Source organism: Periplaneta americana, chromosome 8, assembly GCF_040183065.1.
Source record: "Periplaneta americana isolate PAMFEO1 chromosome 8, P.americana_PAMFEO1_priV1, whole genome shotgun sequence".
Lineage (NCBI taxonomy): Eukaryota > Metazoa > Arthropoda > Insecta > Blattodea > Blattidae > Periplaneta > Periplaneta americana.
In genome coordinates, this window is record NC_091124.1 from 40,805,546 (window position 1) to 40,829,430 (window position 23,885).

The following is a 23,885-nucleotide window of genomic DNA, read 5'->3' on the forward strand; positions in this document are numbered from 1 at the left end:
TCCCACTTTCACTCAAAGGAATTATGGTCTCCCTATATTCACCATACTAACATTAATAATAATAATAATAATAATAATAATAATAATAAGTTAATAATTTATTTATTTAATCTGGCAGAGCTAAGGCCAGTAGGCCTTCTCTTCCGCCCAGCCAGACTCTAATTCTAATTCAATACAGTTGCTTACATAGTTATTACATTAATATCTAGACCATAAAACAACATGAAAGTAAATAATGAAAGTTGAATAACTAATGTTAGTGTGACAATAATAAACATTGGTAAGAAATAGTTATAATAATAATAATAATAATAATAATAATAATAATAATAATAATGAGATAATTTAGATATTTATCTGTGATATATATAACCATTAAACATTGAGAAACCTGAAACAGCTATCATTGTTAACAAGAATTGTTAGAAAAATATTTCGTTAGCCTATTCTTAAATTGGTTTGATGTCTGACAGTCCCTGACATTACTCGGTAGGGAATTCCAAAGTCGAGGAACAGCCACAGTGAAAGAAGATGAATATGAGGATGTTCGGTGGGAGGGAATGGATAATATTGAGGAGTGTTGTGATCGTGTGTCTAGGTTATGATGGGTGAATAAATTTTGAACACGAGATGCAAGATAGACAGGAATGGAGAAATGCAATTTGCGAAAGAGAAGGGAAAGACAGTGGATTTTCCTACGATCTTCTAGACGGAGCCAGGAGCCAGGACAACATTTCGAGGGATGGTGTTACGTGATCAGCCCGGAATAAAATGTGAAATAGGTGTTTTTGGAAACAAAATGATTTTAAATCTCACGTTTTCAGTGGAAAATAACATGTAGTGGCGCAAAATAATTACATCTAAAATAAGTAGGAGCATATTCAGTCAAAATTGTTGGTTTTTTTTTTTTTTTAGTAATATAGGTTTTGGGGAAAAAAACCATTCAGTTGTCATAATTCATAAGTAAATATCATTATATTAATCTGTAATGTACTGGGTTCCATAGCAACAATGAATGACAGTTTTATGTCACGTGATGTGCCTTCTTTTGTTTCAGATGAACGTCGACTGGGTATGGACGAAAAACCGCTATTAGTGCAGCTGAACTGGCACATGGACGACAGAGAGGGCAGGTTCCTGCTGAGGCGCATAGACGACAAAACCAATGTAAGCAATACAATGGGCTTTAATAGTTCGGAGAAAAACGAACGATAATGTCTGTACCAAACTGCGGACGTGGGGGTAACCGCTATTATTCCGACAAGAAGTATTCTTTTGTTAGTTGTAATTACGTATCCGAGAATTTAGGCTGCTTCATTGAATTCCTGTGACACTTTAGCACGGGGCTAAAATAAAAATAAGATCGAAGTTAACAGGAATGGTAATGCGGGTGCAATACGGGGAAATCTTGTTTTATACATTAGGATCTTAGAGAAATACTAACTGTTGCTTTCTGCCTTTATATAAATACAAAATTAAGCTAAATTAATGAATGATGAACTAGCCACCCTACTCCATTATCTCCTGGCTTAGTTGCCTCATAAGTGGTGACTTGTTGGTTTCATTTGTGAGGTTCAGACTTGTCTTCGGGCAAATAATATTGTATGTATCATGTATTGTCATTCAAAAATATCCTTGCAGATAAAGTGTAACAGTGGAGAACCTTGAAATACTTGTGTTTTACTTTCTCAGAATCTCGGATGTTCAGGTGTTGCCGGTCATTTAACTTGGTTACAAATTGAAAGTAGGCTATTAGCGAGGGATTTGGGTAGGATGTCAGGTAAGTCAAAATACCATTGTGTGCGACACAAAAATATCTTTCTAGGAAATCTTAAGGCACAAGAAAAAGCATCGCTTGTGGCAGAGGAAAGTCGTATTTGCAAGCTAGACATTGAGGTGGCAAATCGACTTCCAAAGCTGCATCTTACCACTTCAGCTGAGCAGTTAAATTGTGACGATATTTTTATAAATTTAATACATTAATAAATACCTAGTGCTTTTAAATGACATATTTTATTAATGTAACATAATATTTCAATATTCATTTCAAACTTACTAGCAATAAATAAATAAATGGATGGATGGATGGATGGATGGATGGATGGATGGATGGACGGACGGACGGACGAACGAACGAACGAACGAACGAACGAATGAATGAAGAAAGATAGAAAGAAAGAAATAAAGAAAGAAATTTACATATTTCCTCGATATTAACTACATTTTTATGTAGCCTACATATTTCGCACTTTTATATTACAAAAAAATCCGGGGCCTAGTCATGTTTTACTGAGTTGTTCGCCTGTGGCTCTGTGCTGTGCCAACCACACGGTCAAGGAGACCCGCAATGTATGCCTGTCTAGGGTGACCAGACGTCCTCTTTTATCCGGATATCTTCTCCTTTTTAGGTCTTTGTCCGGGGTCCGGGCGGATTTTAAAATAAAATCAAGAAATGTCCTCCTTTTCGTAACTTCTATGCCAGATATTTTGAAATTATCTGATTTGGCGTCTTTTTCAAGTAATTTTCCTGTAGGTGGCAGCAGCATCGACGGAATATCCTCTTTGCTAACGTTTATAATTCTCTTCGCTCCTTTTGATAATAATTATAGTTCCCTTGGCTTTAATTATGTAGGTAACTGTAAAATCATTTTATATTATCAAATTTTATCATTTAAATAAAATATAGCCCTAAGCCTAATAATATAGATAGATATTTTCTGTCCTCTTTAATAATTACAGTTCCCTTGACTTTCATATGTAGCTAACTGTAAAATCATTATTATTTTTATCCTAGTTATTTTGTAATAAAATAGATATTAACATACTTTTAAGTATGATATAAGCCTAAATCTGTACTGTATATTGACCTAACAATATATATGTTTTCTGTCCTCTTTTTTCGAACAGTGTCCTCCTTTTTGAAGCTTTGTGTCCTCTTTTTTTATCGATGTGAATCTGGTCACCCTATGCCTGTCAAGAGTTGGTCAAAAGATATACTGAGTGTTAGAGTAACTTTGGTACAAACTGTCAGTTGTGATAGATGTGATCATTATGACCAGTTTTCAACTAGAGCAGTCGATTGACTAAAAATTTTGATTGGCTAACCGGATGCCTTTAATCAATTAATCGAATTTCAGTCGATTTTAAGCAGTGTTTGTAAGTTTGAACAAAATCACCTAATATTGTTTTATAAATTTAATCCCAAATGCTATAAACAAGAACATTTTTACAAATATTTTTCATTTTATTGATGTATATCTCAAGTAATTATTAAGGCGCAATTGACAATGATGATGTATAGATTAAATTTGAAAAAAAAAAAAACGGAAGTATGCAGTTTACATTTACTTGCACTCACATATCTTTGCTCAGGCCAAACATGTTATTAGTGACTCAGTGTAAATACCCATCAAATCTCGCACTACTCTAAGCTGATCCTTTATTATCATAAATTGTATTTTTTCAGGTTCCTGCAGTTGGATTTCAAGAAGGGGGATCCAGCTTCAGACGTAAATTATCGAAACGAGAAAAGAAACAACTCAAGAAACAAGAAAAACTCAACAAACTCAAAACGAATGCTCCAACGAACAACGAAAACGACAGTGGTGTTGCCGAGAAATTGTACACAGGTATAATTAACATTAAAAAGAACCTTAGTAGGTATCTTATTCTCATGTTTACCCTTTCATGTATGTACTTCATAGTTATGAATGACAGTAATTGGAAGGGTCCTTTGTGGAAGGTCAGTAATGCAGGAATTCCTGTACTCTTCGTTTCTCTGCATGAAGCCAACTCGTAACTCTTAATTCCAATAGCGTTTTTGCTGTTAATGTGACCAGAGATAAAGAATGATTAAATTAATCTTATTCGAGAATGTTGCGGTTATGTCAAGCATTCTATTGATAAAAAGATTATGTATATCTCGTCGCCATTTTGAAAGTGCAGTTTTGACCTTGAAATTTATGCTTACATAATACGCAGTGTTATGAAAGGCTTTTTGTTGTAAGTGCGTTTTTCTAATTTTAGGTACATTTTCTCCAGAAATTACTACATAGTCATTGCTTTTAAGTTTTCCACAATACTAAATGTTTTCAATAGGAACAAAATAATAAACTATCGAAGTAACACAATTGATGATTAATAACATGAATATTGTCAAAGCTGCTGGATGATGGTTGATTGGTTGGTTGATCTTCTTTTAACTTTATGTTTATATTCAGTTACGAACGTAATTATTTGTTGCGTATTGTGTAGGATGATTGAGATATTTATTAGTAGTTCTGAATTTTTTTAGAATTTCATGTCTATATTTATTTTCTTTCTTCTACTTCCTGACATTCTGTATAAAGATCTATCAATTTTTCTGCATATTGTTGGAGTCATCTACATTTTAAGCATCTCTTTCGTTTCTGAATCAGTATTGAAATCTCACGCATTCAGTTTTGTCAGTTTTTATAAGAATTAATCTACATGTAGTGTAGAAGACTGTTAAGTTTCCGTGGATTATGTCATGCTTATTGAATGATCAATAGAAAGACGGGAAAATAAACACAGTATTATTATGAAGTAAAAATTATAAACAAAATGAACTGTAAAACACAAGAAACAAGCCTGTATTTCAGTTGTCTTTATGTCAGACTCTAGAAACACTCTTGCAAGACATGGCTTCCTATCCACCAAAATAAGTAATATTTTATCTTCGAACTTTATACACAATTTGTGTTGTCAGAGAAAATGGGACATTTCTATGAAGTGTTTAATCACAATATTCTTGTGGAAAAATTCCAACATCCTCCAAAATTCTTAGAGGCACAAAAGAGGGAGATGAAGAAGAAGATGAGGGGTATTTACAACGTCTTTACTGAAGGTTAAGGAATCTATGGAGGTGTCCACACCTGTGGAGTAATGGTCAGAACGTCTGGCAGCGAAACCAGGTGGCCCGGATTCGATTCCTGGTCGGGGCAAGTTACCTGGTTGAGGTTTCTTTCGGGGTTTTCCCTCAGCCCAATACGAGCAAATGCTGGGTAACTTTCGGTGCTGGACCCCGGACTCATTTCACCGGCATTATCACCTTCATCTCATTCAGACGCTAAATAACCTAAGCTGTTGATAAAGCATCGTAAAATAACCTACTGAAATAAAAAAAAAATAAATCTATGGAGGTGAACTGCTGCTACTTTATTTAGAATTCTTTGTGATGTTGCTAGCTTTTCAAAATAAAAAAGGAACATTTTTATCAACTTTTTTAGTCACTCATGCTTTCTTAATTTCTATTAAAAATTTACATATTAAAGGATTAGACATAAAACCATTGAACACACACTAACATTTTTGGTTTTAGTACAGTATCTAATTTTTAACGACCCTTTCATATTTTGAAACTGATTTAGCTTCATTTAGCAATTTACTGTCTTTTTTAATACATTAAGAAACAATTTGAAACTCTGAATTTATCATTTCTGGTGAACATAACAAAAATAATAAAAACTGTTCTACAGTATTTTACTATTACTCAGTGCCATATTCGAAATAAAGGGAAAAAGTGTTGTACGGGGGAATAAAAAACGTAAGGCCACATTAGCATCCTAAAAAGTAAGGATACGGGGAAAACGTAAAACCTGGCAACACTAATCTGGGGGAAGACTGGCTTAGGAGAGGATGGTATTTGTGAGCAGTGTCATCATATGCCCACAACTATGCAACACACATCATCATGTTAAGGATAAGGAATTTTTTTTTATCTAGAAGAGAAAATTGTGGAATATAGAGTTTAATTTTGAAAGAATTTCGAATTGAAGACAGAAAAGGATTTAAGAATTTTATTGGCTTGATTTCCAGTGCTTAATATGCTAGAAGAAAGAAAACTATGAAATGCACAGTTTAATTTTTAATGAACTTTGAATTCAAGACAGAAAAGGATTTAAGAATTTTATCAGCTTGATTTCCTGTTTGTAATTTGCTAGGTTGTAAGATATGTTAACAAAATACAGTTTTAGACTGCAGAAATACTGTTAGATGTTTAATTAAAATAGCTATAGATTATTCATTTGTTAGTAGAATGGATCATCATAGAATAGCGGTTCTCAGTTATTTTTCTTCAATGGCCATATTATTTTTTGTGTGTTTTGGTATGGACAAGAAACAGAAAGGAACATTTAATACCGGTACTCAAATGCTTGAGAGATGGAAAAAATAAGTTTTCTATTTTGAGTTAATTGCAGTAGTGAAAATGTTTTTCATGTATTTAATATTTATTAACAGTAACATATTTTTAATAACTTTGTTAGCAAACATTTTTATATTTGTTTTATATTTAGTTGAATTTTATATTTAGTTATATTCTTGGGTGAATGACGGAACAATCAAATAACTGTCATTACTTTAAAAAAAGAAATGATTATGATCATTGAAGATTTCATTTCAGTTGAAGGTGTAAGAGATAGTTGATGATACCAAAGGATCTTGAAAGTGACTGACAATATACACCGTGGTTACAAATTATTGGGCGATTTCAGAAGGCTGTATTTTCATATTGAACATAAGTATATGATCTTGCCACCATTTGAAAGAGGAAAGTTTGAAGTTTAGACTGACCTTAGTTGCACTTGTTGTGCATGTGTAATACACAAACGTCCAGGCAGTGATCCTATTCTTGCCAAACCCTCTCAAGCATGTCTTGTGTGACATTCCTGATTGCTATGTTAATGCGCCTTCAATTCGGCCAATGTCGCTGGAAGTGGGTATGTAAACATTGTCCTTGACTAAACCCCACACAAAGAAATCACACACTGTGTAATCTGGTGAATGTGGTGGCCATATGCAGAAGGTGCTGTCGCGTCCGTTGCACAACCAATCCATTGACCTGGTAGGTGTTGGGTTAGGTATCTCTGGACCTCCATATATCAATGTGGAGGGACTCCATCTTGTTGGAAAACGAACCCTTGTTCCTCCTCGTCCGTGAGTTGTGGCATTAGCCAATTTTCCTAAATCAACACCTATTGGGAATCACTGCCATAGAATATCCAATCAAAAAGTTGAATCAAAACGTTTTTGAGGCTGAGCTATGGGTAATTAATGTGGTTCGGTAAATTATATTCTTGCTGTTTCTGAATTAACTGTTTTAAGATAAAACATTGCCTGTATAAGAGCATTCTTTCCTAAAACAACTCATAAGCTTATAGTATTAACTCACAAAAACACTGCTTGTGCATAGATTTCTTTCCATCTTTTCAACAGAAATACCATGTATGAATAAAGGTTTGTATAGTCAGTACACATATTTTTATTCGATGACAGTGACAGTATATATAAAGTAGAGAGAATAGGGCACGAGTATGTGATATCTACCACTTTGTACCCTCGAATTTTAGCAGTTGCTGCATATTTTGCTTATGTGTCAAGTTCAGTATATTGCATTTTTATGCTCTCTTTTGGAACACCTGATATTCAGTCTTGGATATATTGAAAGCATATGTTTTAACCAAGTTTTTTAGGTTTGTTCAGAACATGCTTAAGGCGTTTTTATTGGACGAAATCCAATGTAATGTAAACTCACCTTTTAGAGATCTCATCTAGACTGTTACTTTACGAAATCAAGGCCTTTGTTTGTTTTTCCGATTGCACCAAGCTTGTGGTTTTAAACAGTTTGCCTTCTGGCAGTCCAATATTAAGCTTTCAACATCTTTCTCATCTTATCTAAACTTTCTCATGTAGGCAGATGGTCCATATTCATACAGAATGTTGAAGAAAGAAATAGACGATTTATAATTTTAAAAGAAACACTCTGATTGCATAGTAAGTATTTACTACAGTAAAATCCCTTGTAACCGGCACCCAAATAACCGACAATGCCAAAACAACACTTTTGGCTGGGTCAAAAAAAAATGTTTAAATCTGCCACATATGTATATACTTACCAGATGATAGGGAATACACTATACTTGATTGATAGTAACAAATGCAATTTTGTTTCGTGTCAGAAAGCATATAACAGTAGACGAAGTATTTATTTTTGGTACCAAAAAAAAAAATTGTCTCGTCCACAGAACTCACACTTTGTAATAAATCAAACCGGAACTATGACCAGAGCTACCTAGCAGCTTTCTCTACAATCTACTTCAGTTTGCGTCCTCTACGTACCAGCAAAAATCAGAAAAAAAAAAAAAAAAGTCTCAAGGTACAACAGTCCTCTTCTTTGCGTTCCAACTTTAATGTAGAGTAAAAGTGGTGGTGAAACTCTCCCCCTGAGATGACATAAAGGTGTGTGTGTAGAACTTCATATTTTCTTGACCTCGACACTGGAATGAGATGTGTGGTCATGCTTCGATCACATTTTTACCTCCAGAAAAAACTCAGTACTCAATTTAACAGGCGGCTGTATGGACCCCAGGGCCATTCTGGAAGTTTGGTGACAAGAAAGGTTCTATCACAACCCGGAATTGAACCTGGGATTTTTCATTCTTTAGCCAGTTACCCTACCAAATATCTACCAGGCCACCCTAATTTTTGTCTGCTAAGCACATAATAATGATGGTAATTAATAATATAATAATGGTAGTAATAATGATGATAATATAATGGTAACATATTTACAGTCATTTGTTAACATTCTACGCACATTTGCATTCATATTTCCTATCTATTTTGGCACACACTTGGACTCGATTCATTACAGTGAATGTAGTTTTGTATCTGATATTTTTGTGTATTGAGTTGAATACACATGTGATGAGTTTTTCTAAAAATTTTAATCCATTCACGTTAATTATTAGATAATCGACTTCCAAACAATATTGTGTAGCATTTTTTCATTAGTTTAGAGAAAACTTTAGTATTGAAATTTATAATTTTCGCTTATGCTGGTAATTAATTAATAATGGCTATTTATATTTTAGGTTAGACCATCAACTTCAGCTGTGGAAGTAGAGCGCAAGATGAAAGGATTGTGAACAGAAACATCAAAGGATAAAATAAAATGAGAACAAGCATTCAGTGTGAATGGGTGAGGGGTGGGAGGGCATTATTTATTTGGATTTGTATCCGTTTTTGTATACTATTTTTGTTCATCCAAACATAACCTGATTTGCAGATGTGTTTGGAAAGCTAAACTTCATCTCACATTTGTTTGGTCCTGATATAAACAAGGAAAAGGAGCAGACGTTTTCCTCCCACCAAGGTTAGAGACCAGCTGATGTGTGAAAGTATTTTTGAATGCACACACAGGAAATAGTTCCATTGATTAAGATTTGTATTGAAGTTGTATAGAGATCAGAGTATTGCCCAGAATAATGCATGCTATGAGCAATTTTAATTTATTTAATCTTAAATAAGTAATGTGTGCAATTACTTTCAAGTCAGGTTTACAAAAAATTAAAAATGCTACTACATTCACAAAAGCATGAGGTTTATTTTTGTATGTAGAAAGTGGTTAATTTGAGAATTCAGATATGACTGTTCTTTGTTCTTGAATCATTAACAGCCTCTGTTGTGGAGTTACTGATCACTCCTGAGTTTCAGTATTAAAAAGAGAGGCATTTTATTTTTCAGTACATAGCCTCTCTTCCAGACTTGTTACAGCATTCGAAGAAAATCTTGCGAAATATTTTGGAATTACTGAAGAACTTACAGTACTAAAAAGGGCGGCATTTCATTCTTCAATCCATTACTAAAATGTGAGGCATTTTATTCTTCAATCATTAATAGCCTCTCTTCCAGGTTTGGTACAACATGGAGAAGAAAATCTTGTGAAATATTGTGAAATTACTGGGTAACTGATAGTACTAAAAAGGGAGGCATAGGGAGGCATTTCGTTCTTCAATCCATTTCTAAAATGTGAGGCATTCAATTCTTCAAACATTAATAGCTTCTCTTCCAGGTTTGCTACAACATTGAGAAGAAAATCTTGTGAAATTTTAGGGTAACTGATAGTACTAAAAAGGGAAGCATTTCGTTCTTTAATCCATTACTAAAATGTGAGGCATTTCATTCTTCAATCATTACTAGCCTCTCTTGCAGGTTTGCTACAACATTGATGAAAAGAAAATCTTGTGAAATTTTGTGCCATTACTGGGTAACTGATAGTACTAAAAAGGAAGGCATTTCGTTCTTCAATCTATTACTAAAATGTGAGGCATTTCATTCTTGAATCATTAATAGCTTTTCTTCCATGTTTGGTACAACATGGAGAAGAAAATCTTGTGAAATATTGTGAAATTACTGGGTAACTGATAGTACTAAAAAGGGAGACATTTGATTCTTCAGTCTATTACTAAAGTGGAAGGCATTTCATTCTTGAATCATTAATAGCCTCTCTGCCAAGTTTGCTACAACATTGAGAAGAAAATCTTGTGAAATTTTGTGAAATTACAGGGTAACTGATAGTACTAAAAAGGGAGGCATTTCGTTCTTCAATCCATTACTAAAATGTGAAGCATTTAATTCTTCAAACATTAATAGCTTCTCTTCCAGGTTTGCTACAACATTGAGAAGAAAATCTTGTGAAATTTTAGGGTAACTGGTAGTACTAAAAAGGGAAGCATTTCGTTCTTTAATCCATTACTAAAATGTGAGGCATTTCATTCTTGAATCATTAATAGCCTCTCTTCCAGGTTTGGTACAACATGGAGAAGAAAATCTTGTGAAATATTGTGAAATTACTGGGTAACTGATAGTACTAAAAAGGGAGACATTTGATTCTTCAGTCTATTACTAAAGTGGAAGGCATTTCATTCTTGAATCATTAATAGCCTCTCTTCCGGGTTTGGTACAACATGGATAAGAAAATCTTGTGAAATATTGTGAAATTACTGAGTAACTGATAGTACTAAAAAGGGAGACATTTGATTCTTCAGTCTATTACTAAAATGGAAGGCATTTCATTCTTCAATCATTAATAGCCTCTCTTCCAGGTTTGGTAAAACATTCAAAAGAAAATCTTGTGAAATGTTCTGCATTTCCTGAGCAATTCGATCACTTCATACTTTCAGTGTTAGAAGAATAACTATTGTCTGAAATTAGGCAAGTTATATTTAGTGATGATGAATATCAGATGTTAGAAAAATATAAACTTGTGTAGTTCCTTTACTGGTTGGTGAATGTGAATTGGGACTTTATCTCGTATAAATAAGTTGTCACAATGCTGTATTCCCACTATCACTTAATTTTGCAACATTCTAAAGTAATGCTGTCTATTAATCATCATTGAACTCTGCTTATTCTTAATTTTTGCAAAGATAAAAAAAGTGGTATGAAGCCACACGGAACAGGAATTTTCACATCATGTTGTTTGTGATCGACATTTTTCGAACTATGTAGTAATCATATCCTGTTGGTGTGGAGTCATGAATATTGACACCCTAGTTTAACTCGAAATAAGCTTCATTTGTCCTCAGAATTTTATTAGACAATAATTACAGGTTCGTTTGAGTATCTGCTAGGGTTTGTAAAGCAAAATTGGCATGCATTATTTTATAAAGATACAGTCTATGTATGAGAATTGACTATAATGTTATGTAACTCTGGTACAGTTATTGTCTAGCAATGTTTTTGCACTTCATGTTCCATATTCGGATTTTCATTAAATTCCTGGACTTTATTGTATTGTATTTATTTTTCATTCTATGGTATTCATACATCGCTTCCAGCTAGAATATGGAACATGTCAAAAAATCTTAATAGTACTACAAAGTCTTAATTATAGTCACAATCTGGTTCAAATATATACAGAAGAGTTTTATAATATATTAGTAGAACACAAGGAGTTATTATTGATACAGAAATATTCATGCCACATTGTTGAATGTCATAAATTCATCTACAGAATAAATAGAAAGCGTGAGAAATGAGGTATTTCTTTAATTTGGCCCTAAATGATAATATGTTTTGAGTTTATTTTTTATATCCATAGGGAGGCTATTAAAAATTTTTACTGCTATAGAAACACGCTCTCTTTTGATAATGTGATGGATTTGCTGTTGGAGTACATATGAAATCCATTTTTTGACGAATATTTATACTATGAACTGTTGAATTAGTTACAAAGTTTTAACCATTACATACAAGGAAGTTTATTAATGGAAAAATATACTGACAAGCCATGGGCATTATTTGTAGTTTTTTAAAAATTGGTTCCGCATGATTCCGTAGATTAGGCACTATTATTATTCTAATTACTCTTTTTTGTAGTAGGAATATACTTTCTACTATCTGTAGAATTTCCCAAGAATATTACTCCAAAATTCATTACTGTGTGGAAGTATGCAAAGTATATTGTTTTTAAGGTATTGATATTTACTATCTCTTGCTTCGATCTAATAGCAAAACATGCTGAATTTAATTTCAAAGGCATATTGGTTCCGTTAAGTTCAATGTTAATTGAAAAATGAGTATTATTCAGTCAATATTTAACATAAAACACAATAAAACATGTTATAATAACATTTACACAGATTTTAAAAACAAATGTTTTCGCCAATGTTGATTGGCATCTTCAGGTCGTGTAGGTCGAATGGAACATGTTATAAAAAGTGAACACTTGGTATATGACGTTAAAAACCAAAGTTACAACTGTAATATCACTTAAAACAGAGAATAGAATATAGCAAAAGCCTCCACGATGTGTGTAGACTTGGTATATGACGTTAAAAACCAAAGTTACAACTGTAATATCACTTAAAAACAGAGAATAGAATATAGCAAAAAGCCTCCACAATGTGTGTAGAATCACTGTGTTGAAAGAGGCGTGTGTGAACCAAGGAAACAGCAAAACTCTTCTGTCATTGCAGATACAGTTTTCAAGATAGATTTGAAGATGCTACGAACAGGTCGGTCGTGTGGCCGTTATGGAGAGTAGGAAAAATCCTGTAAATTGTAAGGATAGAATGAAAGAATATTTAGAAGCATTAAAGTATTATTTAAATCTTCTAAAACAATACTTACAAAAAATGGAAGAACGTCTTGAAATCCATGAGGCCGGCGACACGACTGATCTTTACATTAAGTGGTAGCGTATGACGAGAACTGTATACGTTGCACGACTAGTGGAGAATGACCATTACTTGCGTGTGATTTTAAACAGTGTTACGCGTTACAAGGAGCACGTCTCTGACTTCAAATTCAATAGGAATAAATCAAAGTTTGCCACGCATCTCATTTCCCTTAATCACGAACTTACTGGCATAGAAGAAGCCCTTCAGGTCTTAAAGACTATTAACAATCATAATTATATGAATGCTGTGGAGGAACTATATATTACCACCTTTTCTAATAATAATGATAGCCCGCTCCTTAACGAACAATACCCAAATTCAAATAACCCGCTGTTTAAAATCACACACAAGTAACGGTCATTCTCCACTAGTCGTGCAACGTATACAGTTTTCGTCATACACTACCACTTAATGTAAAGATCAGTCGTGTCGCCGGCCTCATGGATTTCAAGACGTTCTTCCATTTTTTGTAAGTATTGTTTTAGAAGATTTAAATAATACTTTAATGCTTCTAAATATTCTTTCATTCTATCCTTACAATTTACAGGATTTTTCCTGCTCTCCATAACGGCCACATGACCGACCTGTTCGTAGCATCTTCAAATCTATCTTGAAAACTGTATCTGCAATGACAGAAGAGTTTTGCTGTTTCCTTGGTTCACACACGCTTCTTTCAACACAGTGATTCTACACACATTGTGGAGGCTTTTTGCTATATTCTATTCTCTGTTTTTAAGTGATATTACAGTTGTAACTTTGGTTTTTAACGTCATATACCAAGTCTACACACATCGTGGAGGCTTTTGCTATATTCTATTCTCTGTTTTAAGTGATATTACAGTTGTAACTTTGGTTTTTAACGTCATATACCAAGTGTTCACTTTTTATAACATGTTCCATTCAACCTACACGACCTGAAGATGCCAATCAAAATTGGCGAAAACGTTTGTTTTTAAAATCTGTGTAAATGTTATTATAACATGTTTTATTGTGTTTATGTTAAGTATTGACTGAATAGAACTCATTTTTCAATTAATGCTGAATTTAGTTTAGGGGCAATTTCTTTAATATGATTTTTCCAAATTATCATATCAATTTGTAAGCCAAGGAACTTGGTTGTTGTTTCTACTAGGGACTATATAAGTCTTCCATAGCATAAGATATATTTTACATGTTTTTGTACAGATTTTGGTAATAGAAGGTTTATCAAATACACAGAACTAGAGTCGACGGCAATTCGGAAGGCGGTAGTCTGCTAGCGTTTGCCTCGAGAGAGAGAGATAGAGAGGGCAAGGCAGCGTACAGCATTGCCACATCGTACTTCACGCACACGTGCGATACTAATTGCAGGAAAGAGAATTTAAATTATCAAAAGATACTAATGAACTCAGCCGTTGATTACTGTAAGCATGACACCAAACAAACCCTCTTTCCTTCACTAACAATATTCTTTGCACGGTTCTCAATCCCACATCACATGCTTCTGCAGTCATTTCTTGCGTGTTGGCAACACTGCAGCCAGCATCAAGATAGCCGGCAGCATTCTGCTCGTCAACGTTTTTAAAATAGTTATACACCTTAAACACTATTTTCCGCGCCTGCCTGTGCAATACTTGTCTTTTTACAGTCTCTTCTTCCATTTATTTATTTTACACAGACAGAGTAAATGTTAGTTTTACTTATTCATTGTATTGAAACACTCACACGTGAACAAACAAACTCTGGCAGTGCAAATTAAGCTTTTAGGAATAACTCAGTGGGAGAGCGTTGGTACGTTTAACCAAAGGTCCCGGGTTCGATACCCGGCCCCAGAACAATTTTTCCCTCGAAATTATTCAAATTAACTTTACAGGGAGTTATTCCTGAAAGCTTAATTTGCATAATACACGTCACTGTACGTAACAGAAAACCACAATTTAAAGTCACACAGAGTTAGTGTGCACTCAAATGTTGATTGCTTGACTGTTGTCAGCCCACTTTGAGGTCTGTGGATATAGAGGGAAAAATTGGATCGGTGTCGGGTAGAGTTCCCGGGTAGCTCAGCGGGAGAGCGTTGGTACGTTTAGCCAAAGGTCCCAGGTTCGATACCTGGCCCCGGAACAATTTTTCCCTCGAAATTATTCAAACTCTGGAAGTACTTGGTACAGACCGATTCTGATTGGTTTTACTGTACAAGCTTGTGACGTCACATGCCAGAAATGCTACGGTGTATATAGCAGCCGACTACCTTCCAAACTGCCATCTAGTCTAGTCTCTTCAAATGTCCAACAAGCTTGCTTGAAGATTGATAGCAATTGATGTTAATGTAGACACTGATTTTTTTTTTTTACTTCCTTTCTGCATTACATTTCCCTATTATCACTTTCATCCATTTGTTTGCATCAGGACCAATTTTACGTGAGATGTACATTAGTTTTTGAATGTTACTGTCAAAGCTTCCCAGGGAATGGAAACAATAAGACAGTGTTTTGTTTTCACAGTCCTTCCGTCTGAAGTGTGTGTGCTTTTGTGCTATAAGACTTTAAGTTTATTAGTACGTGTTGTTTCTTTTAATGCTTTTTTGAAGAATGTGGACTCATGAACTTTCTTAAGAATTAATGATGGTGAATATTATTTTGAAGTGAGTTAAACATTTATTCATCTGTATCAGGGTTACCAGATTCTTTCATCAGGAATCCAAGACAGGGAATGATATTGCATTCCTACCTTAACATGGCTATACATTTGAATTAATTCAATTTGCAGTATAACTGATTTTCACTAATTACATAGGGAAAACACGGAAATTTTACTTGAAGCAAGTAAAGAGATAGGTTTGGAAGTAAATCCCGAAAAGACGAAGTATATGATTATGTCTCGCGATGAGAATATTTTACGAAATGGAAATATAAAAATTGGAAATTTTTCCTTCGAAGAAGTGGAAAAATTCAAATATCTTGGAGCAACAGTAACAAATATAAATTACACTGGGAGGAAATTAAATGCAGAATAAATATGGGAAATTCCTGTTATTATTCAGTTGAGAAGCATTTGTTATTCAGTCTGTTGTCAAAAAAGCTGAAAGCTAGAATTTATAAAACAGTTACGTTACTGATTTGTTTTGTATGGTTGTGAAACTTGGACTCTTACTTTGAGAGAGGAACAGAGATTAAGGGTGTTTGAGAATAAGGTGCTTAGGAAAATATTTGGGGCTAAGAGGGATGAAGTTAGAGGACAATGGAGAAAATTACACAATGCAGAACTGTTGTATTCTTCACCTGATATAATTAGAAACATTAAATCCAGACGTTTGAGATGGGCAGGGCATGTAGCACGTATGGGCGAATCCAGAAATGCATATAGAGTGTTAGTTGGGAGGCCAGAGAGAAAAAGACCTTTGGGGAGACCGAGACGTAAATGGGAGGATAATATTGAAATGAATTTGAGGGAGGTGGGATATGATGATAGAGACTGGATTAATCTTGCACAGGATAGGGACTGATAGCGGGCTTTTGTGACGGCAGCAATGAACCTCCAGGTTCCTTAAAAGCTGTAAGTAAGTAAATAACATAGGGTCTAAGCTTTTAATTTTGTTACATTTTTGCTAGATTCTAAAATTCCCTTTCAATTACAGCCTGATCTATACGGAAAAAATGAAAGTTATAATGTTTAAATCCTGTCAATAATAAATCAACTTCCAAAGAGAGTGAAGAATAAAGATACTGCGGTGTTGACAATGTTAAACATAGGTTGAACTTACTTATGGCTTTTAAGAAACCCGGAGGTTCATTACTGCCCTCACATAAACCCGCCATTGGTCCCTATCCTGAGGAAGATTAATCCAGTCTCTACAATCATATCCCACCTACCTCAAATTCATTTTAATATTGTCTCCCCATCTACGTCTCTGCCTCTCCAAAAATCTTTTTCCCCGGCCTCCCAACTAACACTCTGTATGCATTTCTGGATTAGCCCATACGTGCTACATACCGGTACCCCCTGTCTATCTGAAACATAGATTGAACAGGGTCTTGAAAAAATGAATAAGCAATTTAAAAAAAAATAATGTTACGGAAATGAGCAAAAAATTGTATTTTTTCAATTTTTTTTTGGCATTCTGGGACAAATATAACTCTATCAAGGACACAGGACACACCATTAAAATCCAGAACAATGTTTGGAAATCTAGAACATCTGGCAACCCTGATCTGTATGTGGTTTTTATTTTTAAGCCTTTGGAATTAACTTTTATGAGAATGAATGATGACTCATGAAGTTACATAATAATGAATGGTGGTGAATTTTGTTACACATGAGACTCAGTTTATTCATCTACTTTTTTATTTGAAGAATTTAGACTTATGAATTTACATAAAAATGAATGGTGGTGTAAATTATTTTCAAGTAAGTTGTCAATGTGTTTATATATTATGATTTGTTTTTTATTTGAAGACTTTTGAATTCATGAACTTTGATAAGAATGAATGATGATGATTGTTTAAATATGAGTAGCCTATCAATTTATTCGTTCAATTTTTTTATTTGAAAAATTTGGAATCATAAATGGTGGTGTATATTATTGTATTTTCTCATACAATTTTCAACGTTTTCGTCTATGATTTTTTTAAATTAAAAAACTTTTGGTTCATGAATTTCAGTAAAAACAAATGATAGTGAATAATCATGTTTGTGTGTGTTGTGAATTTATTTATCCAAAAGATTTTTTTTTTCTTATTTGAGGACTATGATCTCATAAAATAATCATGTTTGTGTGTGTTGTGAATTTATTTATCCAAAAGATTTTTTTTTTCTTATTTGAGGACTATGATCTCATAAAATGTAGTAATAATGATTGATGGTAATTATTTTTACATGACTTGCCTATTTTTCCTTGTCAGTATTTTTATTATAAGATTCATTACTTCCATAAGAATGAATAATTGAGAATATTGATTTTCTATAAGTTGTCAACTTATTTATGATGTGATTTTTTATTATAAGACATTTGACATACGAATTTCAATAACAATGAATGATAATGAATATTTTGTTTTCATATGAGTTGTCAATTTTTTTATCCATGTGAATGTTTTTCTTTTTTTTTTTTTTAATCTGCGAAGATTAAACTTGTGAACTTCCAAGAGAATGAACGACGATGCATATTGTTTTGACATGCGGTGTTGTCTTCCATTATAATTCTTGATTTGAAGAATATGAACTCAAGAGCTTCAATGAGATCAAATGATGAATGTAGTATTTACATGATCTGAAAATTACGGACTTCAACCACTGTTGCATGCTACACTTTAAAGCTGATGATAAAAAACATTAAGTTTACTGTATGCAATTCCAGAAATAAGTCTTGCTATGTTATCAGTTTATTTTTAAATGACATGAACTGTTGCATAGTGAATGATGATAAGCCGACAAGCTCCATGTGTGGGAATAAGCTTTTTAAGTGTTCAGTGGTTAAGATCTGTTTTTATGTAAGCAAATAATTGAAGCACTCATTGTGAGGTCATCATGATAGTAGAAAGTGGAATAAATTCAAGTTTGAGCCCAATGTCACTGCAAATGAAAATGAAAGTTAGCTTTTAAACCAGTAATTATGCTTCTATAATACAGTACTGTATATCACAAGCTATTGCATGTGAGACTGTGGAACTTAGGGTGTTTACAAGCATTACATCATCTTCATCTTCATCTTTGTCGTCGTCATAGTTGTTATTTACACACAATTCTTCACTGGATAATAAGTTACCATGACTGAATTATATTGTTTACGTTACAGTTACGAAAATTATGAAGCTAGTCAAGTCTCCCTTTTATGAAGTAAGCAATGCCTGAAATTGTTCTCTGTAATGTATCCAAATTTACTGATGAAAGATTCTCTGTTAGGCAGCTCTTACAAGTTTTAAAAACTTGGAATTTAAAAGTAAAAAATCTCTAAATTTTGTCCCTGCAACTCAGTGGGTGAAGAAAAAATGATGCTGGAACTGATAAGGAAGAGGAAAAGGAATTGGTTGTGTCACTGGTTGAGAAGAAACTGCCTACTGAAGGATGCACTGGAAGGAATGGTGAACGGGAGAAGAGTTCGGGTCAGAAGAAGATATCACATGATAGACGACATTAAGATATATGGATCATATGCGGAGACTAAGAGGAAGGCAGAAAATAAGAAAGATTGGAGAATACTGGGTTTGCAGTGAAATAACTGCCCTTGGGCAGAACACTGAATGAATGAATGAATGAATGAAGGAAGAAAGGAAGGAAGGAAGGAAGAAAGGAAGGAAGGAAGGAAGGAAGGAATGAATGAATGAATGAGTCTTTAATTACCATTTTCATTCATTCATAGCTTTCTGCCCAAGAGCAAGTCTTTCACTGCAAACCCAGCATTCTCCAATCTCTCCTATTTTCTGCGTTCCTCTTAGTCTCCGCATATGATCCATATATCTTAATGTCATCCATCATCTGATATCTTCTTCTGCCACGAACTTTACTCCTGTTCACCATTCCTTTCAGTGCATCCTTCAGTAGGCAGTTTCTTTTCAGCCAGTGACCCAACCAATTTCATTTTCTCTTCTTGATCAGTTTCAGCATCATTCTTTCTTCACTCACTCTTTCCGAACACAGCTTCATTTCTTATTCTGTCTGTACAGTAGTGGCAAAAAAAACCAGACCGACCCTTGTAGCTGATTTCAGAGCCTTGTTCACTCCAGATCATGATAGACTGGTAACTAAGACTTTCGTGGTTCGAATCCTGCCTGAGAAGGAAACTTTTTTTTGTTCCTTATTCAAATTTATTCCCAATACTGTACACTACTGTACATTTCACACTCTTAATTTTTCTCCATATCTACATTTCAAATGCTTCTATTCGCTTCTCTTCACTTTGTTGTAATGTTCATGATTCTGCACCATATAATACAACGCTCCACACAAACCACTTCACTAGTCTGTTTTTTAGTTCTTTTTCCAGAGGTCTACAGAAGATGCCCCTTTTTCTGTTAAAGGCTTCCTTGACCATTGCTATCTTCCTTTTGACTTCCTGGCAGCAGCTCATGTTACTGCTTACAGTACACTTCAGTATTTAAAGCTATCCACTTACTCTACTGCCTCATTTAGAATTTGCATGTTTACCAACCATGGTCTTCGTCTTGTTGGCATTTATCTTCATCTCATACTGTTCACAGCTGTCATATAGCTCCAGTAGCATATCCCTTAGTATCATCTTCTCTTGTGCTAACAATGACATATTATCAGCAAATCTTATGCACTTTATTCTTCTTCCTCCTCCTATCACTCCTCCCATGTTCTGAAAACAGTTCTTCACTAAGTCCTCCAAGTAGATGTTGAACAGGGTAGGTGATACAGGGCATCCTTGTTGTACTCCTCTCCCTATTTCACTTACTTCTGACATTTATTCTCCTATCCTGACTTTGACTCGTTGTTTCATATAAAGATTATTGAACATAATCTCTTTCCAATCCACGCCAATTTCCTTCAGGATCCCCACCAGTTTGTTCCATTCCACTCTGGCAAACGCTTTTTCTGGGTCCACAAATACTATATACACTTCTTTATTCTTCTCTAGGTATCTTTCGCCGATTGTTCGCAGCAGTCCAATTGCATCTCTCGTAACCTTTTCCCTTCTTGAAGCCAAACTTTAATATTATATCACAGTCTACTATATACAGTCGCGAAGCTCAATATGTAGTAAAAATGCAAACATGGATAGTTGCCCACCACTAGGATGGCTGCTATCGCCTCATCATCGCAGATCTCTCTCCTAGCAGCCGACAAAATATGTTACACTTTCGTTATGTTCTTTTGGAAAAATTAACACCTTCCTTCCATTATTGAAATATTAAATGCATAAAGTTAATTTATTATTTTAATGAAGTATATTAAATTCCACCATAAACTCGAAGATATCTGCAAGAAATAGGTTAATATTATTTTTGTTTGTGCAAAACGAACTGAAATTTACGATAATCGCTTCACTCATTCAAGATCATAGCGATAATTAACTATGAAACCAATAAATATTAATTTTCATTTCCCTTTACAACAATAATAATGGAAATATGAATTAATGGATTAACTTACGTGTATCGGTACTTGTAGTGTAGGCTTACGTAGTTAACAAAGTGGGATGAGGTTAAGCAATAATAATCACACCATAATGGGAAATAAAACGTGATTAATAAATTTTATTGTAACAGACTTTTTCTACGTCTCTAGTAAAGTAACAAATAAAAATAACAACAAAATTAACAGCTGTAATTAAAAACATATCCTTTGAAAAAAAAGTAGGCCTAAGCAATAATAATCCCACCAGAATTGAAAATAAAACGTGATCAATAAATTTCATTAAAACAAACTTAATTTTTCTACATCTCTAGTAAAATATTATTATTCCAATTATTGTATTTTAGCCATTAACAGTTTCATTACAACCAATAACGAACATTTCATAAGCATCAATGTGAAATACGCAACGAGCTAGCACTCGATGGAAATACGATTCAGTCCAAAGTCTACTGTGGACAGTCTATTGTTTCTAGTTGCTAACTGCTTGGAGCGCTTTATCACGAGATTTGCAAAAAATCACTTCAAGCTTCGCGACTGTATATAGTAGACTGTGATTATATGTTGTTCTACTTTGTCATTTTGACAACCTGTAAATTCAGAAGGTTATTTTATCATGAACTAATATAAGAATTGATTTTATTTCACATTCGTTTGAAGAGCATTATGGGAAATAGAAGTTCAATTTCTCTTGTTATAACAAAATGGAAACTGTGATTATATAATTGAGATTTTTATTGAAGTCTACACATTGTTACTAAGTCACTTGATAAAGACGACGCATTTGTAAGAAAGAGATACGAAATGGATATGAAAGAGTAAACAGAGGAAAATGGGTAAGTAGGAGAGAAGACTAAATACAGTAGTTTTTGAGGATGGTGGTGGACGATGATGGAATGTGCTGCAGGTGGTGGTGAGAGGAGTATGATGATGTTGATGATATACTGCATGGTTACATATTTATTTTTATTTTGTGAACAATTTAATTTCGTTTAATTGGTAATGAGACAAAAATATAAGGTTCCAACTGCAGATAATGATAAGAAGAGTTAACACACTACTATGTTTTTGTTTCTAAAACCTGCTATTTTGTTCAAAAACCGATTTTGACCAATAACAAAATAAACATATTTCTTACACTCTGAATGCAATGGTAAAGTTATTTTTTTTTACCAATTCCTGCTATTTGTCACTGAGAATCATATTTAAAAGTGTGACTTCTTTTTTTGTTTTTGTTTGTTTGTTTTTTTTTTTTTTTGTTTTCCAGAATATTCTATTTTACATTTTTCAGGCCAAAATGTACCATACAGTAGCCTAGAACCTCTATTATCCATGGTAATGAAGTGGGTGGCCTGAACGGTTAATAAAAAAATCGGATAATCCCTACCATAGAAGATTTTCTTAAATTTAGTGAATAATACTTCCATAGTCGTATATTTAACAAGCTAGGTAGTGGATCAGAAGTTCACGAACTTAAGTCTGTTGTCAATGACTGGTTTTTAAGGGCCAGGGTAATCACTTAGCAACTTGATAAGCTACCTAAGATGGCAACACATTATTTATTTATATTCAATTACATAATGCTTCAGTTTTTCCAAATGTTTAATTTTATCGGACTTCATTGAAACCTTTACTGATGGATAAGCTAATTTTTGTGGTGCAATTACTGGTCCATGCTGGAGGTCCTTAAGAAAAGTGTGACTGTTCTGTCGATGTTTGTAGATGCTTTAATACAACCTCTTCTGATGTTATCAAAGACGAAGTGAAAAAAAGTGCTACTGTTTAGTTTTAGAAGGGCATGAGTCATTGACTGATGTCCCTTTAAAAATACTGAAGTTTTCACTTCAATATAGAACTTCAGAGAACAGACTGACTGATGCCCTTTTAATGATAATCAATACATATATGAATATACTGTACTGAAACTACAAAAAAAAAACTAATACAGTCATATGTCGTTGATGTTTGTAGATGCTTTAATACAACCTTTCCTGGTGTTATCAAAGACGAAGTGAAAAAAGTGCTGACAGAGATATCTACTGTTTAGTTTTTAGAAGGGCATGAGTCATTGACTGATGGCCCTTGAAAAATCCTGAAGTTTTCACTTCAATATAGAACTTCAGAGAACAGACTGACTGATGCCCTTTTAATAGTAATCAATACATATATAAATATACTGAAACTACAAAAAACTAATACAGTCAAATGTCGTTTTAACGAATTTCTAGGGACGCTACCACCATTTTCGTTATACTATAATATTGATCAGTGGTATTTTTTTTACACAGTCATAACTGTATGTTTTACTTTGAGAAAAAAGTCTGTAATTTTTCTCTGAACTGAACATTTTTTAATTGAGGACGTAGCTGCAATAAGGGCCCATAGCCCCATAGGCCCTTTTTCCGGAGAATGCATAAATTGATTCTCCATAGTTTCTTTGTTATACCCACAAAGTTCCATTGAGAAATGTTGAACAGTAATGCTGATAAACCTGTTTATTTTAATATATTTTATAGGCCCTGCACTGTTTTTAAAAATTTCAATTCTATATATCTCAGAACAGCATTTTGGAGTATGGGCCCTTATTGCAGCTACATCCTCAAATTATTCTTCTAGGTAATTTACAGTAACACTTGCACTTTTTGTCACATCCTCTGGTAAATTTTTTTGTCCAGCCAAAAATAGCCATAAATCATTAGCAACATTTACAGCTTTGACAAGAGACATTTTTGTTTCACTGTCATTGTCACTACGTACAGATTCTTCATCTCTTTCACTCACACCTTCTTCTTGCATTACACTACTGACAATGCCCCCTTCTGTAACCTC

The 23,885-nt window shown here is 33.8% G+C and overlaps 1 protein-coding gene across 6 annotated transcripts in view; it reads left to right on the forward strand.

Moving 5' to 3' along the window:
• Nucleotides 1–23,885, forward strand: part of cno (adherens junction formation factor afadin) — a 552,013-nt gene that overhangs the window by 250,138 nt on the left and 277,990 nt on the right. For all 6 annotated transcript variants that reach the window (XR_011333387.1, XM_069832773.1, XM_069832778.1 and 3 more), the window contains exons 4-5: nucleotides 1,058–1,167; nucleotides 3,467–3,629. Coding sequence is in view for 5 of the 6 variants with exons in the window: in XM_069832773.1 (XP_069688874.1) it covers nucleotides 1,058–1,167; nucleotides 3,467–3,629 (273 nt within the window). In the remaining variant the exon portion in view is untranslated. The remainder of the gene's footprint in view (nucleotides 1–1,057; nucleotides 1,168–3,466; nucleotides 3,630–23,885) is intronic.